Genomic DNA, 16022 nt, shown 5'->3' on the forward strand with positions numbered 1-16022 from the left:
CATGAATGTTTGTATCTCATTTATAAACGATGAAAATAATAAAACTCATAGTTGGTAAGTAATCTTCCCTATTACTCCTCAGATTTTTCAGCTGAACTTGGATTATCCAAACCACTTTTCAAGTTGCTCACTCTTCTTCTTTTAAAAAAAAATTGTTTTTTACAAAAAGTTTTAATTTACGGAATAAAACAAGCATTTTCATAACACAGTACGGTAAAAAGAGGTGATTGTACAGCTTGTTATTCCCTTTAAATATATATTGAAGTTATCATAATTGTTTTTCCTTTTTTCTTCCCTCCACTTTCCCCTTCCTCCCCTCCTCCTCCCAGAGATGGCTGCCATTAGACACAAATATGTATATAAACATAAAATCATTCTATATATACTTCTGTTTGTTAGTTCTTTCTCTGGATGCATGTGTCCTTTGTAGTGAATTTGGATATTTATAATAGTTAAAGTAACTTACTCAAAGTTGTTCTTAAAACTGTTGCTGTTACTGTATACAGCATTCTCTTGGATCTGCTCATTTCGCTCCTCCTTATCTCGTACAAGTCTTTCCCTGTTTTTCTCAGATGACCGAGCTAGTTATTTGTCATAGCTTAGTAGTATTCTATCCAAATCATATACCGTAACTACATTTTCCAGTTGTTTACCACCACAAAAGAGCTGCTATAAATATTTTAGAACATAGAGGTTCTTTTCCTCTTTCCCAGTCGTCTTTGGAAGTAGACTTAGTGGTGATATTGCTGGGTCAAAGGGTAGGCAGTTTAATAACTGTCTGTGCACAATTCCAGATTGCTCCCCGCAATGGTTAGATCAGTTCACAATTCCACCAATAATGACTTAGTGTCCCAATTTTTCTATCTCCTCTCCAACATTTGCTGCCTTCCCTTTCATTCATTTTAGCCAATGTGATAGGTATGAAATGCTATTTCAAGGTCATTTTAATTTGCGTGTCTCTAATCAATAATGATTTAGAGCATTTTTTCATATGACTAAGTTGTTTTATTGTTCTTAGGGACTCCAGTTTCTATGTGGATGATTTTTATGGTATCATGACTACCATCTCAGGGAGAGGCAGAATGCGGAATAGCTAGGTCATTGAACTTGGAGTCAGGAATTCAGGAAGACCTGTATCTGAATCCTACCCCAGACACTAGTTGAGTGAACTTAGCCATGTCAGGCAATCTTTCTGAGCCTCACCTTCCTCATCTCTGCTGCTTAGTTTTGATGATAATATTTGAGAAGTTAATATTTGTGAAGTGCTTTTCAGACTTTAAAACATTATACAAAGGTGAAATATTATTTTAATTACTCAATTTATCTTTATTTAGATCTGAGGTTCTTAACCTGTTTGTGTCATGGATCCTTTGCACAGTCTAGTAAAGCTTATGAACACCTGAAAATAATATTTTAAAATGCACAGAATAAAATATGTAAATTACAAAGGAAACCAATTATATTGAAATACAATGATTTATATTTGAAGCCAAATTAAAATTTAAAAATATTTAACTTTGAAAAGGTAGATATTAAAAAAATGAACAAACCCCAGGTTAAGGGACCCCTGATTTAGAGATATGTAGGTGACAGTTTTAGAACCTGCAGCTAAGTAATTTCATATAATATTTTTGGTTATGTCCACTTAGTTCACAACAGTGAGGATATGGATTGTTAGGAATGGGGAATGCTTGTATTGTTAAATCATAGTTAATGATTTTTTCCTTCTGTTCCTATTCTTTATTCCTATTTCTTCCTACTGCTGAGTGGGGGAAGAAAGAGTAGAAGAATAAGGAGGTTTTTAGGTATGATACTAACTGGATTATTTCTCTATTTTTCTCCCTTCCCTCCTTGCCTGTGTTTTTGTTCAGAGCCTATAAGTGGTGAAAAGAAAAATGGATCCACTGCTGTTGCTGAGTCTGTTGCCAGGTAACCAGAGCTTGTTGCTATGCAGAGCAGTCTCATACAGAGCCACTGGTAATGAAGGAAAAGATGATTTATCGATAGTAGAAAAAAAATTAAAATGAAACCTAGAAGAAAGGATTTGTAGGAGGAAAGATTGAATGTCACAGTTTTTTTCATTAATACTCTTATAAGACCAGTGTTTTGTCTGCTAATTCTTGACTAAAATGTTGACAAAAACAATTTTTAAAAATTTGCTCCAGTAATCATATTAGAATCCTCATCCTGAGCCTCTTTAGCCTTGGCGGGGCTCTAATGTGTGGCAGGAGACAGCTGGGTGGTCTTCTAGAGGGTCTTATGGGCTTTGTCCCTTATGGCTTTCAGCTGGTAGCCATTATATAAGATTGAAGCAGCTAGGTGGTGCAGTGGATAGAGCACCAGTGCAGGAGTCAGGAGGACCTGAGTTCAAATCTCACCTCAGACACTGGACACTCACTAGCTGTGTGACCTTGACCAGTTGCCTCATCCTGGGTCATCTCCAGTCATCCTGATGAATATCTGGTCACTGGATTCAGATGGCTCTGGAGGAGAAGTGAGGCTGGTGACCTGCACAGGCCTCCCTCGCTCAAAACAAAGTCCAGTACAAGTCATGTCATTATCTCTCTGATGGCGTGGTCTTCTTTGGCAACGAAGGACGAACACACATCATATGAGATCATTTCTAGTGAGTGTCCCAAACTAACTGCAGTTTGGTGGTGTATCGTTCTTGATCTTGTTATTGTTGGCTCTTAGAGAAGATCGTTGGAGTTAGTGTCCCAGACTGATAGCTGTGTTGTGCTGGGTTGTGGTTGTGGTGGTGGTGGTGGTGGTGGTGGTGGTGGTGGAGCGTCGTGTGGTCTTGGCTCTTTCTTGCTATGATGCCTTGAGGGTGACAGTATCTTTAGATTCCAGCCTGTGTAGTAGAGCTTTGCCATCTGGTGGCTATCGGAGGGTATAAAAGTCTCATCTGCTACTGACTATAATACTACTGAACATTAAATTCCAGTAGCACTGCTTAAAGCATGACAGAGCAAGTTCTTTGATACAATCCTGTTCCTACCTCTTGTTTACTACATATTCTGGAAAAAAGAATTTCATCACTCTGGACTTAATATCTCTTCCTGTAAAATGAACTTAATGTTTCTGGGTGTGGTTTATATGTTACTTTAGAATTTTCTGCTAAATACCCTTTATAAATCTATAGTCTTACAGTGGAGAAAAAAACATTTGTTTTACTCTGTAGTTGTGGTATTGTATTCCAGATGTCGCTTATTGTTGGTCTGCATGTACAATTTAATTTATTTCTAAAGTTAGAGAAAACCTTAGAGTGTGGGACAGAGAGCAAGGGTGGGAGTGTAACAAAGGAAGAGATTGGAATGAAAGGAAGTGGTTGTTAATATGCGTTATTGGTGATGGTATTAGTATATGTTTATCTTGTTTTAAAAGCATACCCAAACAGATGAAAATCTTGATCTGTAGGAAAAACTAGATTGTGGGATATGGTTTCTTTACAAATAGATTGAACACAGGAGTACTTGAGCTTCTTTTTTTGTTTCTGTGTTTCTGTACACAGTAGCTCTCATAAGGTTATGTTTAGAAGAAGGATCATTCTGTCTTCTGCCTACACAAGAAGAAGTGTTGCTATTTTCGTCCATTTGTAAGATTATATAGTGCCAGTAAGAGCTGAGCACTGCAGTGGGACAGAAATGCTGTTGGATGATAGCATGGGGCTAGGGATTGTGGGATTATGTTATTGTTCCTGATGACTTTCCTCATGCAGATTTTCTTAGGCTGCATTAGGCATATAAGAAAGCTGCATCTTGGGTCAAGGGAAGAATTATGGGAGAAGAAATGTGAAGGAAGGTTATTTACCTGCGGTGCCTGAGAGATATTTCTGTTATGTAGCACAGTGCTTGATACAGTCATCACTTAGTAAAAGCTTGTTGTCTGATTGAAAGTTGTTTATTCTCGCCAAACAAATGTAGACTTATCGCTTTACTCTGTTATCCTTAGTTCTCAGAAGACAGTGTCTGTGTTTAGCCGTGTCTGTGAAGTCCGGCAGGATGATGAAGCCAAAGGCCGTGATACCCCATCAGATCTTATCAGGTAAGCATTATTTTCATAATATCTTTGCTCCCATATTAAGTCATAAATTGATTGCTGCCAGAAACTGCTATGTTCTCTCTTTGTGGTTTCCAATTTAGTTTTTCATTTGACTGTGGCATATTTAAGCCAGACTGAATCATGTTTATTTCAAAAATGATCTTTGAAAAAGAAAGGGCCCTTTCTTTTTCCTGTGGCCTTTATATTTACATCTGTTCCCATCTTTTGTTCTGTCTTCTCCAGAAGGTGGCATTCTCAGTCTTCCTCTCTCTATTGAATATTCAACCTCTCCCTATTTTTCCTTACCTCCTGCTTTTCAACATGCTTAAATCTATACCCACATCCTTAAAAAAACTTTCCCTATTCTCTCCCATCCCTCAAGCTTTCATCCTATATTTCTTTTCCCTTTCTCAGTGAAATTCTTTGAAAAAGCTGTCTGTACTTGGTGCCTCGATTTGCTGTCCTCTCACTTTAACTCCTTGAAATCTGACTTTTGACCTCATCACTCACATAAAACTGCTGTCTCTAAAGTTACCAGAAATCTCTTAGTTGCCAGATCTGAAGGTCGTCTCTGTCCTTATCCTTGACCTCTGCTGCACTTGACGTTATTGATCACCCTTTCCTGCTGGATACTGTGTTCTGTATGGGTTTTCATGATACCACACTCTGCTGGTTCTCCTCCCACCTGTCTGACCACTCCTCAGTTTCCTTTCCTGTCTTACCTATGGGGGTTCCCCAAACTTCTGTCCTAGCTCCTTTTTCCTTTTCCTCCTGTACTTTTTCTTTTGGTAACTTCATTAATTCCCATGGGTTTAACTATCATCCATATATAGATGACTGCCAGAACTACATATCCAGCCCCAGTCTTTCCCCTGAGTTTCAGTCCCACGTTACCAGTTGTATATTGGACATTTCCGACTGGATATCTCATTGACACCTCAAATTCAGCATGTCCAAAACTGAACTCCCAAACCCATCCCCTTTTTCCAAACTTCCCTCTTTTTTTTTGAAGATACTATCATCTTTTCTGTCTTCTAGGTTTGTAACCTCAACATTATTCTGAACTTTCTTACCTTTATTCGCCTCACATAACCAACCATTTGTCACATCTTGTCAATAACATCCTGGCTTCTGTGGCCCAAGTCTTTCTTTTCTCCATTCCAGTGCGTCCTGTGCACACTGATGCGAAAGTAATTTTTCTTAAGCTCAGATCTGATTGTAATTCCCCTACTTTTTCAGGTGTCTTGCTTCTAAGAGCAAATATAAACCCCTGTTTAGTTTCTTATAATTTGTTTTTAAAATTTATTTATTTTTAGTTTTCTACAATCACTTCCATGAGTCTTAGATTTTTCTCCCCCTCCCTTTCCCCTTCCTTCCCAAGATGCCATGCAATCTTATATGGTTTCTATATATACGTTGTTGTTAAGCAGATTTTTACATTAGTCATGTTGCATAGGGGAATTAAAATGAATGAGAAAACAAAGCAAAACAAAACATAACACAAGAGAAAATATTCTGCTTCGTTCTGCATTCCAATTCTATAATTCTTTTTTGGATGTGGATGGCATTTTGCCTCGAGTCCTTTGGGAATGTTTTAGGTCTTACATTGCTGTGAAGGGCTAAGTCTATCAGAAAAATTCCTCACACGCTGTGGTTTTTACTATATACAAAGTTCTCCCGGTTCTGCTGCTTTCACTCAGTGTCAGTTCATATAAATCTTTCCAGGCCTCTCTGTAGTCTTTCGGTTCATCATTTCTCATAGCACAATAGTATTCCGTTACATTCATACACCACAATTTGTTCAGCCATTCCCCAATTGATGGACATCCCCTTGATTTCCAGTTTTTGGCCACCTCAGAGAGAGCTGCTATAAATATTTTTGTACATGTGGGAATCTTTCCCATTTTTATGATCTCTTTGGGATACAGTCCTAGAAGTGATATTGTTAGGTCAAAGGGTATGCACATTTTTGTAGCCCTTTGGGCATAGTTCCAAACTGCTCTCCAGAATGGTTGGATCAGCTCACAGCTCCACCAACAATGAATTAGTGTTCCAGCTCTCCCACATCTGCTCCACCATTTATCATCTTCCTGTTCTGTCAAGTTAGCCAATCTGATAGATGTGATGTGGTATCTCAGAACTGTTTTGATTTGCATTTCTCTGATCAATAGTGATTTAGAGCATTTTTTCATATGACTATAGATAGCTTTAATTTCTTCCTCTGAAGACTGCCTGTTCATGTCCTTTGACCATTTATTAATTGGGGAACCCTATTTAATTTTTAAAGCCCTTTACAGCCTGGTCCCAATCTGTCTTTCCAGCTTCAGTGGACTTCACTCTTCCTTCCTGTACTCTACAGTCCAAATGATATTTCATCCCCCATCTCTGTTCCTTTTTTACATTAGATATTTTTCATACCTGGAATGCATTCTCTTCTCACCTTTGCCTCAGGGAGTCCTTTTTCTATGAGATGCAGCTCATGCACTCCTTTCTGTATGAAGCTTTTCCTGATCTCCCCAACTACTAATTCTCTCTTTCCCAAATCTTACATTTAATTAATTTTTATATATTTGCTTTTATTCATTTTATATTTATGCTTTGGATACTTATATGTACCAGGTATCCCAAAAGTCTTAGTGCAGTTTTGAGCTTTTGTAGCTTGAAACTGCACTAAGCCTTTTGAGATACTCTCCACTGTCTCCTCTTTAGAAGGCAAACTCTTTGCAGGAAGAGTTGTTTTCATCCTTTGTACGGGTGTCCCAACTGTCTCATATAATGAATAGCTTGTAGTGATGCTTAACACGTGGTTGTTGATTAATGATTTGCTGAGGCAATGTTCCAAACATGTGTGTAGGTGTAGCACATTGGTATTGTTAACCTTGCTGTCAGAGAGCCAGATTCATTTTGACACGGCTCAGTCTCCATAAACTTTTTTTTAATATTATGAAACTTTTCATTTTTACATGTAGTTGATTTAACTTAACATTATACCTTCAAAGTTCGTGTACAGCAACCAGCACAGTGACACAGCCCTTATGTATCGTCATCCTTTATCTGTTGGCAGTGCACGTGGGAGATCTGCCAAGCCTCTGTCAAGATCTGACAGACACTAACCCCAATTTGGTCTGGTTTGCCAGTATCATTTTATGTAATCACTTCAGTGCATTTACTGTCGGTTGGAGTGGGTCTGAATGTTAGTGAATTGTTTTTATTGATTTTCACTTGAACTTTATTTTCATTGAAAAGGGTGTGTGTATTTGTTTTTTATTTTTTTATTTTTTAATGTTTAACAATCACTGCCATACAATTGAGATTTTATCCCCCCACACCTACCCCCACTACCCCCCTCCCTCCCCACGACTGCATACAATTCTGTATAGGTTCTACATATACTTTCCTATTGAGTATATTTTCACCATAGTCATGCTATGTAGTCAGACTAAAATAAATGAAAGAAATCATATCACAAATCAAAACATGATACACAAAAACATACACATACACAAACATGATCTGCTACATTCTGCGAATGACTTCCATATTTCTTTCTCTGAGTGTGGAAGGCATTTTGCCTTGAGAACCACCACTGGAATTTTTTTTTTTTTAAGAAGTTCTTGCGTTATTACGAAATTCCAAGTCTACCAGAAAAAACTCTCGCACACTGTGGTCGTTGCTGTGCACAAAGTTCTCCTGGTTCTGCTCCTTTCACTCAGCATCAGGTCATATAAGTCCTTCCAGGCCTCTCTGAAGTCTTCTTGTTCATCATTTCTTATGGCACAATAGTACTCCATTACATTCATATACCATAATTTATTCAGCCATTCCCCAATTGATGGACATCCCCTTGACTTCCAGTTTTTGGCAACTACAAAGAGTGCTGCTATAAATATTTTTGTACATGTGGGACCCTTTCCCATTTTTATGATCTCTTGGGATGCGTGTATTTGTAAAGGAGTTGTACTTGGACAAATTCAATAACTTTTGGCATTTGCTTCATGCCCCTACCCTCCGGAGGGTCTTGTGCTTTCCCAAGAAGGTTAACTCCATAGTTTGAAAAACTGTGACCTATAACTGTATCTGAGAACTTCTGTCCTGATCAGATAGCCAGTGTGTGTTCATCCTTCGTTTCCAAAGAAGACCGTGCTATCAGAGAAATAATGACTTTGTTTTGAGTGAGGGAGGGCTGTGCAGGTCACCAGCCTCACTTTTCCTCTGGAGCCATCTGAGTCCAGTGACCAGCTATTCATCAGGATGACTGGAGATGACCCAGGATGAGGCAATTGGGGTTAAGTGACTTGCCCAAGGTCACACAGCTAGTGAGTGTCCAGTTACTGAGGTGAGATTTGAACTCAGGTCCTCCTGACTCCTACACTGGTGCTCTATCCACTGCACCACCTAGCTGCTTCAATCTTATATAATGGCTACCAGCTGAAAGCCATAAGGGACAAAGCCCATAACTACCCTTTAGAAGACCACCCAGCTGTCTCCTGCCACACATTAGAGCCCCACCAAGGTTAAAGAGACTCAGGATAATAAAGCTTAATCTACCCTCAGGTAAAATCCAAATCCTTTGCCTGTCGTTATTCTGTCTGACCTGTGAAGTCTTATCTTGCTAGCTGTCATAGATGGCCATTATCCATCCTTTTACCTACCTTGCCTGCTAACCCCTATAAATAGACTCTTTTATTTCTTTGAAGTTGCTTTTCTGTCTTTTTAAAATTAAATTTATTTTTTTGATTCAGCAAAAATCCACGTCCTGCCTGTTTCCCCTCTCCTTCTTCCCCCATTCCTCTTGAGAATGAAATTAACATCCCCCTTAAAAATGAGCTGCAGAACGAGATAAACAAAGCAGATGAATTAGGCACGGCCCGCAGAAGGGGAGAACACGGGTGTGTTTCCTCGCGCACTTGGAGCCTTTCGCCTGTTCACCCTTCACTGCTTGTGTTTCATTATTAGTTCTCTGGAGTCGTGGCTGGTCATTGCGTTGATCTGAATCCGTAAGTCTGTCCGAGTTGTTTGTCCGTATGGTAATGTTTTCATTGTATAAGTTGTTCGGGTCTTGTTTTCTTTACATCATTTTATACAAGTCTTCTCAGGTTTCCCTGAAACCATTCACTTTATCATTTCTTATATAGCACAATAGTACATACTATATTTTCTCAATTACACGGAAAAACAATGTTTAGCATTCGTTTTTTAAAGTTTTGAGTTTCAAGTTCTCTGCCTCTCTCCCTCTCCACCCCCTTCATTGAGGAGGCAAGCGATTTGATAATGGTTATGCGTGAACAGTCATGCAAAGCATGTTTCCATATTAGTGTATCATACTAGAAAACAAGAAAATTCATGCTGGAAATAAGCATGCTTCGGTCTGCATTCAGACTCCATCAGTTTTTTCTCTGGAGATGGATAGCATTTTTCATCATAAATCATTAGGAATTGTCATTGTCCTGCTGAGAATAGCTACGTCATACCAGCTGATCATCGTACAACGTTGCTGTTACTGTGGACAATGTTCTCCTGGTTCTGTTCAATATACTTTGCATCAGAAGGGATACACTGAAGAAGGGTCAAGAGCTAAAATTATAAGAGGAAGTGTAATAGGACCAAATACCACGTCTTACTCTCAGCTTCTTAGGTCCAAGATGGAGGAAACATGGCTAGATACCAGTTCATCAAAAAAATATCTAGGAGTCTTACTCTTAATCAGTATTCTTAGATATTTAAATAGACCTGTGATGTCATCAGTTTGGGAGTTCCTTCACTTCATATCTCAACCTATTCATGTTTGCCTATTTTTATCCAAGTCCTCCTAGAAGTTCACCATAGGAGTTCTATCCCACATTCTGGAGGCATTCTTCCCTTGGTCCCTACATCTTGAGGATTCCAATGGAGCAGTCTGGCTCTCTATGTGTCATCCCTCATTTTTCCCACTTCGTAAGAGGATTCAAAAAACTACAGTATGATTCAGCAGTGTGACATAAAAGCCATGAAAATTAATGGAGTCTTAGACTTCATTAAAAGAGATGCCATTTCTAAAAGTAAGGAGTTAGAGTCCTGTTGTCCTCTCTTCTGGTCATCAGCCTACATTTAGAAATAATGTGTTCAAATATGAGTGTCATGTTTTTGGAAGGATGTTGGTAAACTGAGAAATATTTTTAGCATACTGGATAGTGAACTAGCCTTGAAACCAGGAATAACAGGGTTTAAGACCACCTCTGTGGACCCTGGGCAAATCACTCTTTTAATGCTCTAGACCATTTTGTGAAGACTGTAAATCACGGAGAAGATGCAGATTTATGTAGTTCAAAGCATTTTCCTTTCCTGGCAGTTGCCTGAACTAGTGAAACCATAGAAACAGTCCCTACCCCTATTAATAAACTTATGGGCACCATATCAGTTGAGGGGACTGAGGATGTTTACCTTGGAAAAGAGGAGACTCACAGAGGACATGATAAGTGTCTTCGAATATTTGAAGCATTTGCACTGTTAAGCTGTATGGGACTTGTTCTATTTAGCCCAGAAAGTAGAACTACCTAGGGACAATGTGTAGATGTTGCTCCCCCCCCCCCAAAAATGAGATTTAAACTAGAAAATAAAAATTATTTAATAATATGGACTGTCTTCGAACACAGTAGTATGTTTCCTCTTATTAGAGATCATTAAGCAAAAACTGAATGATCATTTGCCAAGTATGTTATAAAGAGAATTATTTTCAGACTTGGGTTGGTCTCCTAAATGATTGCTGAGAAGTGTCTTCCAGCTCAGGTTCTGTGATTCCTTCTGCTCATCCACAACCTATCATTTTGTCAGTTCCTCTCAGTTCTGTGTCTGCATCATCTTGCTTTCCATTCCATCGAAGGTTCTTTGTACCATGGCCCTGCGCTGTTATAACGGCCTCCTTAGCCCTTCCCTACTTACCTCCTTTAGCCCGGTGATAGCAGATCCAAGGCATGGTTCTAATTGTCATTCCTCTGTTCAGAAACCTTTTACAAGAATTAATTATTCATAGAACAAGTCATAGACTTCGTATTAAAGCATTAGAGGTCCTTGACTTTTTATTCCCAACCTATCACTATTGTCTTATTGAACCCTGTATTGCAATCAAGCTGGCCTAATTGAAATTTCTCCCTTTCTCGCATTCCCACCCATCACAGTTTTATCCTTTCTTGGGAGTCTAGTTCACATGCCATCTTTTCTACGAAGTCTTCTTGATCCCCAGCTATAAAAATTTTTCCTTCTACTTTGCTCCTCTAACATTTTGCCTGAAGTTCTCCTTATCACATTTTGTTTTCATTATGATTGTGTACATCCCTTATTTCCCCTACTTGATTTTAAGCACTCTGCGTTCACAGAAAATAATTTGTTTGTATTTGTATCCTTCATGGGAACTAGCCCAAATGAGGACTTAAATATAGATTTAATTCAATTAGTTATTGTATCCTCTCTCTTATATAGTGCCTTTCTTTGAAAAAGAAGTACCCAGCAACTCAGGTATAAAAAACTTGAAGAATCATGTGAACATTCAACGTCTCATTCTAGGCCATCCTCCCCAGAAAGTAGAGAATTCATTTGGATGCTATATTTTTGATTGTTTGGTTACTGAAACTAGAGCTGCTATGTGAGCATTGAAATGAATATGTTTTCATTGCTTTTAGCTCCTCTAGATTTTTTTTGTTTGTTTTATAGTATCTTCAGAGACGTGTATGTTCTGCATCCTTTGATTTCAAGTAGGAATACTTCCGAGAGTCTTATTCCTCAGAACAGTACATTTGGTTTTGCTGGGATTTGTTTCTTATCCTTCAGAAACATTCTGTCACCCTGCATCTGTCTCTGTCTCTTTAAGTGGTGGCAGGATTACTTGCTTTGAAAAAAACTGTCCATTTTTATAGCATTCAGAGTGTATGTCTAGTTTTTACTAAAAATTCACAAGTATGGAATTTCGCTTTGTCTAATTTTACCACTGGAGAGCTCAGTTTTTGAGCCTGAAAAATGAAATTAACATAGTAGTACTTATCAAAAAGAAATTGCAGTTTGAATCATCATCATTAATAAGCATTTATTAAGCACTGAATATGTACTGGGCACTGTGCTGATCTTTGGGATTATAAAGGACGACAAAAAATACAATTCATGCCTACTAAGAGTTCACATTGTACTGGAAAAGACAATATTAAAACAACTATGTGTGTATAACGTGTATGAATGTATATGCACAAGTACGTATGTGTGTATCTACGCACACAGTGTAGATGGGAGGGAATGCACTAGAGTGGGTGACAGAGGGAAGGAGAAGGAGACCAGGAAAGTCCTTTTGAAGAAGATGGGGCCTGAGCAGAGACTTAAAGGAGGCCACGTAAACCAGTACACAGAAGTGAGACAGGAGAACATTCTAGGCAAGCAGGAACGCTGTTGAGAAGGCATAGCGTCAAGATTGTGTCATGTCTGAGGAAAAACAAGGAGACCAGTGTCACAGTGTGCTTGAATATGTGAAGAAGGATACATGTATCCTGCAAGTCTAGGAAGGCGCTGGTTAGGCTGTGGAGGGCTTTAAAAACTAGACACCAGATTTTTGTGGCATCTTGTAGGCAGTAATAGGGAGCCACTAGAAAATATTAAGTAGGAAACTGATGTAGTCAGTTTTGTCCTTTAGAAAGATCAGCTGAGTGGAGGATAGACTGGAAGGGGAGAAACTTGTGCTAGGGTTACTGACAGTGGCTTTTGCAAGAGTGTGACGTAATGACTTGAATACGTGTCAGTCAGTAAGTACCAAGTGCCTTTTTACGTACCAAGCACTGTGCTAATCGCTGGGAATATACAAAAAGGCAAAAGAAAGTCTGTGCCCTCGAGGCCCTTACAATGTAATGTAAACAGCAAGCAGACAGATACGTACAAGGAAGCTGTGTGTTTGTCCTTCGTTGTGAAGAAGACCATGCCATCAGAGAAATAATGACATGACTTGCACTTGACTTTGTTTTGAGTGAGGGAGGGCTGTGCAGGTCACCAGCCTCACTTCTCCAGAGCTGTCTGAATCCAGTGACCAGATATTCATCAGAATGACTGGAGATGACCCAGTATGAGGCAATTGGGGTTAAGTGACTTGCCCAAGGTCACACAGCTAGTGAGTGTCCAGTGTCTGAGGTGAGATTTGAACTCAGGTCCTCCTGACTCCTGCACTGGTGCTCTATCCACTGCACCACCCGGCTGCCCCCTTACAAGCAAGCTGTATGCAGGATAAAAAGGGCATCAGAGAGGGAAGGCATTAGAATGAGAGATTCTTTGGAAGATGAGATTTTATTTGAGACTTGAAGGAAGTGAAGGAAACCTTGGGTAGACATGAGAAGGGAGAGCAAAATACCTAGATCTGAGAGATAGGGAATGTCTTGTTTGTGGAACTAGGATTGAAGAATATGTGAACAGAGTGAGGTATGAGACTAGAAAAATGGTGAGTTATGAAGAGCTTTGAATATCCAACAGAGGATTTTGTATTTGATCCTGGGGGTAATAGGGAACCTCCTTGAGGTGGGGGAAGAGGCATGAGGGTGGGAGGGAAAGGGGAGTGATATGGTCAGACCTGTGCTTTGGAAAAAATCATTTTAGTGGCCAGTTAGAGAATGGATTGAAGTGAGGAGAGACTTGAGACAAGCTGACCCACAATAATCCAGGCATTAGACGATGGGGGCCTGCACCAGGGTGTTGGCCGTGGCAGGAGAAGAGAAGGGGGCGTATTTGAGAGATGTTGCAAAGGTGAAATCGACAGGCTGTGGCCACAGTTTGGTCGTGGGAGAGGACAGGGGAGAAAAATAGTGAGGATTCCAGGATGATTACTAGATGCTGCCCTTGACAGTAATAGGAAATTTGGAGTGGGGAGGAGTTGGAGGGAAAGATGATGAGTTTGGTTTTAGATGTGTTTAGTTTAAGATGTCTACTGAATAGCCAATTTGAGATGTCTGTAAGGCAGTTGGAGCTGCGAGATTAGAGATCAGCAAAGAGGTTATGACAGGATAGGTAGATTTGGAAATAATCTGTATAGAGATGATAATTAAGTCCATGAGAGTTAATGAGATCAACTGGTGAAGTAGTATAGAGGGAGAATGGAAGAAGGCCCAAGAACCCTATGGGACACCTACAGTCTGAGTTTGATCTAGAAGAGGATCCAGCAAAGGAGCTTGAGAAAGAGTTGGTCAGATAGGTAAGAGAAGCAGGAAAGAGTGGTATCCCAAAAACCTAGGGAGAAGAAAGTATCAAGAAGGAGAGAGTGTTCAACAGTGTCAAAGGCTGCAGAAAGATCTAGGAGAAGGAGAATTGAGAAAAAGCCATTGGATTTGGCAACGAAGAGATTGATTGTAACTTTCAATGGAGCAGTTTTACTGTAATGATGAGGTTGGAAACTATATTGTAAGCCATTAAGAATGAGAGGACATGAAGTAGAGGCACCTATTGGCTATGATCTTTTCAAGGAGTTTAGCCTTAAAGGGCAGAAATTATAGGATGATATTTATCAAGGATGAAAAGATCAAGTGAGGATTTTTTTCAGGATGAGGGGAGACCTGGCATGTTTTTAGACAGTAGGAAAGGAGCCAGTAGACTGAGAAAGGATGCAACCTGTTAAAAGAGATGATACAGAATAGGATCGCTTGAGTGAGTAGATGGTGTTAGTCATGGTAAGGAGTAAAGCCACTTCTTCACGTGAGATAGCAGCGAAGGGGGAGATAGTGGTAGAAAACATCTGAGTGATAGGAGATGAGGATGAGGGATTGGTGTGAACTCCAGTTTTTTCTGGAAAATATGAGGCAAATTTCTCAATTAGGGGTGCGGGGAAAGGGGAAGCCATGGGAGATCTGAGGAAGGTTGAAAAGATTTGGAAGAGCTGCGAAGAGTGAGATAGTGTATTGATAAGAAAGTTAAAGAATAATTTGCATAACAGCAGTCAGGGCCCAGCTGAGGTTGTGTAACATAAATTTTTAGTGTACTCAACCAAAATGATTGCACGTGTGATTTTCTACACATTTGTTCAGCAGTACACGTGTAGAAGCAAAGGGGGCAGATGACGGGAGTTATCTAAGATCATGACCTTGTGTGTTAAGTATGAGTGTGAGAAATTGAGGATGACTTGAGAGGATGGTGGTGTTGACAGCAATAGGCAGGCATAAGAGACTAGACACCGCACAGATGTTCGCAGTAGAAGAATGTTAGGAAGTCATGAACTTATGTTTAAGGATAGAAGAACACGAGGAAGAATATTCTTTAGGACGAGAATCTAATACTTAATGAGCAGAAAATCTTTTCTCATATATATTGATATCTTCATTAGCTTTCATAGTTTCTTTAAGTCAACTTTAAGAATTCCTAAACACCGAGATTTAGGTGAGTATGTCTATGTGGCTAAACCGTGAGGCTGTTAAAGAGCTTACTTATTTTTGATAATTCCAGTATTAATTTACTTGGAGAATCCTACGTGAATTCGTTGATTTTCATGTGCTTTAGTTTCCCAGTCGATAAGATCAGAATATTACGAAGGTTAATGTATTAATGAACCTGTTATAACATCTCCGAGCAAGTGTCACGAAAACAATAGACGTGGCATCTTGTTTGAACCGTCATTTGGCGCTCCCGCTGTCTTTACTGCCTTTTTTTCCTCCGATATTAAAGCCCTGAAACCTGAATGCAGCAATGCAGGTGAGATACCATTAGAGTTACAGGAAGAGTTCTAGCTTCAGTCTGTGAATCTCTATGCAGTGCCTTTGTTAAAAAACAAAAACAAAACACTGTATAAATTAGGCACTCAATTGTAATGTTCATTTAGGGCACATGCATCTTGTGGCTTCAGTATTTTGTACTAAGATGCAAAAAATTCTTTTGGTGTTAGAGAAATTGATAGTTGAATGGGGCTGAGTGTCCCAAAGGTATTTTATCCAAGTTATACAGATATCTAAAGACAATGTCATTTTTCAAATCCCACCTAAATATAGCACAGAATT

The 16022-nt window shown here is 39.3% G+C and overlaps 1 protein-coding gene across 14 annotated transcripts in view; it reads left to right on the forward strand.

Moving 5' to 3' along the window:
• The window catches only part of LOC140513774 (TP53-binding protein 1-like), a 114938-nt gene that overhangs the window by 61309 nt on the left and 37607 nt on the right, over positions 1-16022 (forward strand). For all 14 annotated transcript variants that reach the window (XR_011970345.1, XR_011970344.1, XR_011970346.1 and 11 more), the window contains 2 exons: positions 1872-1929; positions 3955-4047. Coding sequence is in view for 11 of the 14 variants with exons in the window: in XM_072623757.1 (XP_072479858.1) it covers positions 1872-1929; positions 3955-4047 (151 nt within the window). In the remaining 3 variants the exon portion in view is untranslated. The remainder of the gene's footprint in view (positions 1-1871; positions 1930-3954; positions 4048-16022) is intronic.

This window comes from Notamacropus eugenii, chromosome 7, assembly GCF_028372415.1.
Source record: "Notamacropus eugenii isolate mMacEug1 chromosome 7, mMacEug1.pri_v2, whole genome shotgun sequence".
Lineage (NCBI taxonomy): Eukaryota > Metazoa > Chordata > Mammalia > Diprotodontia > Macropodidae > Notamacropus > Notamacropus eugenii.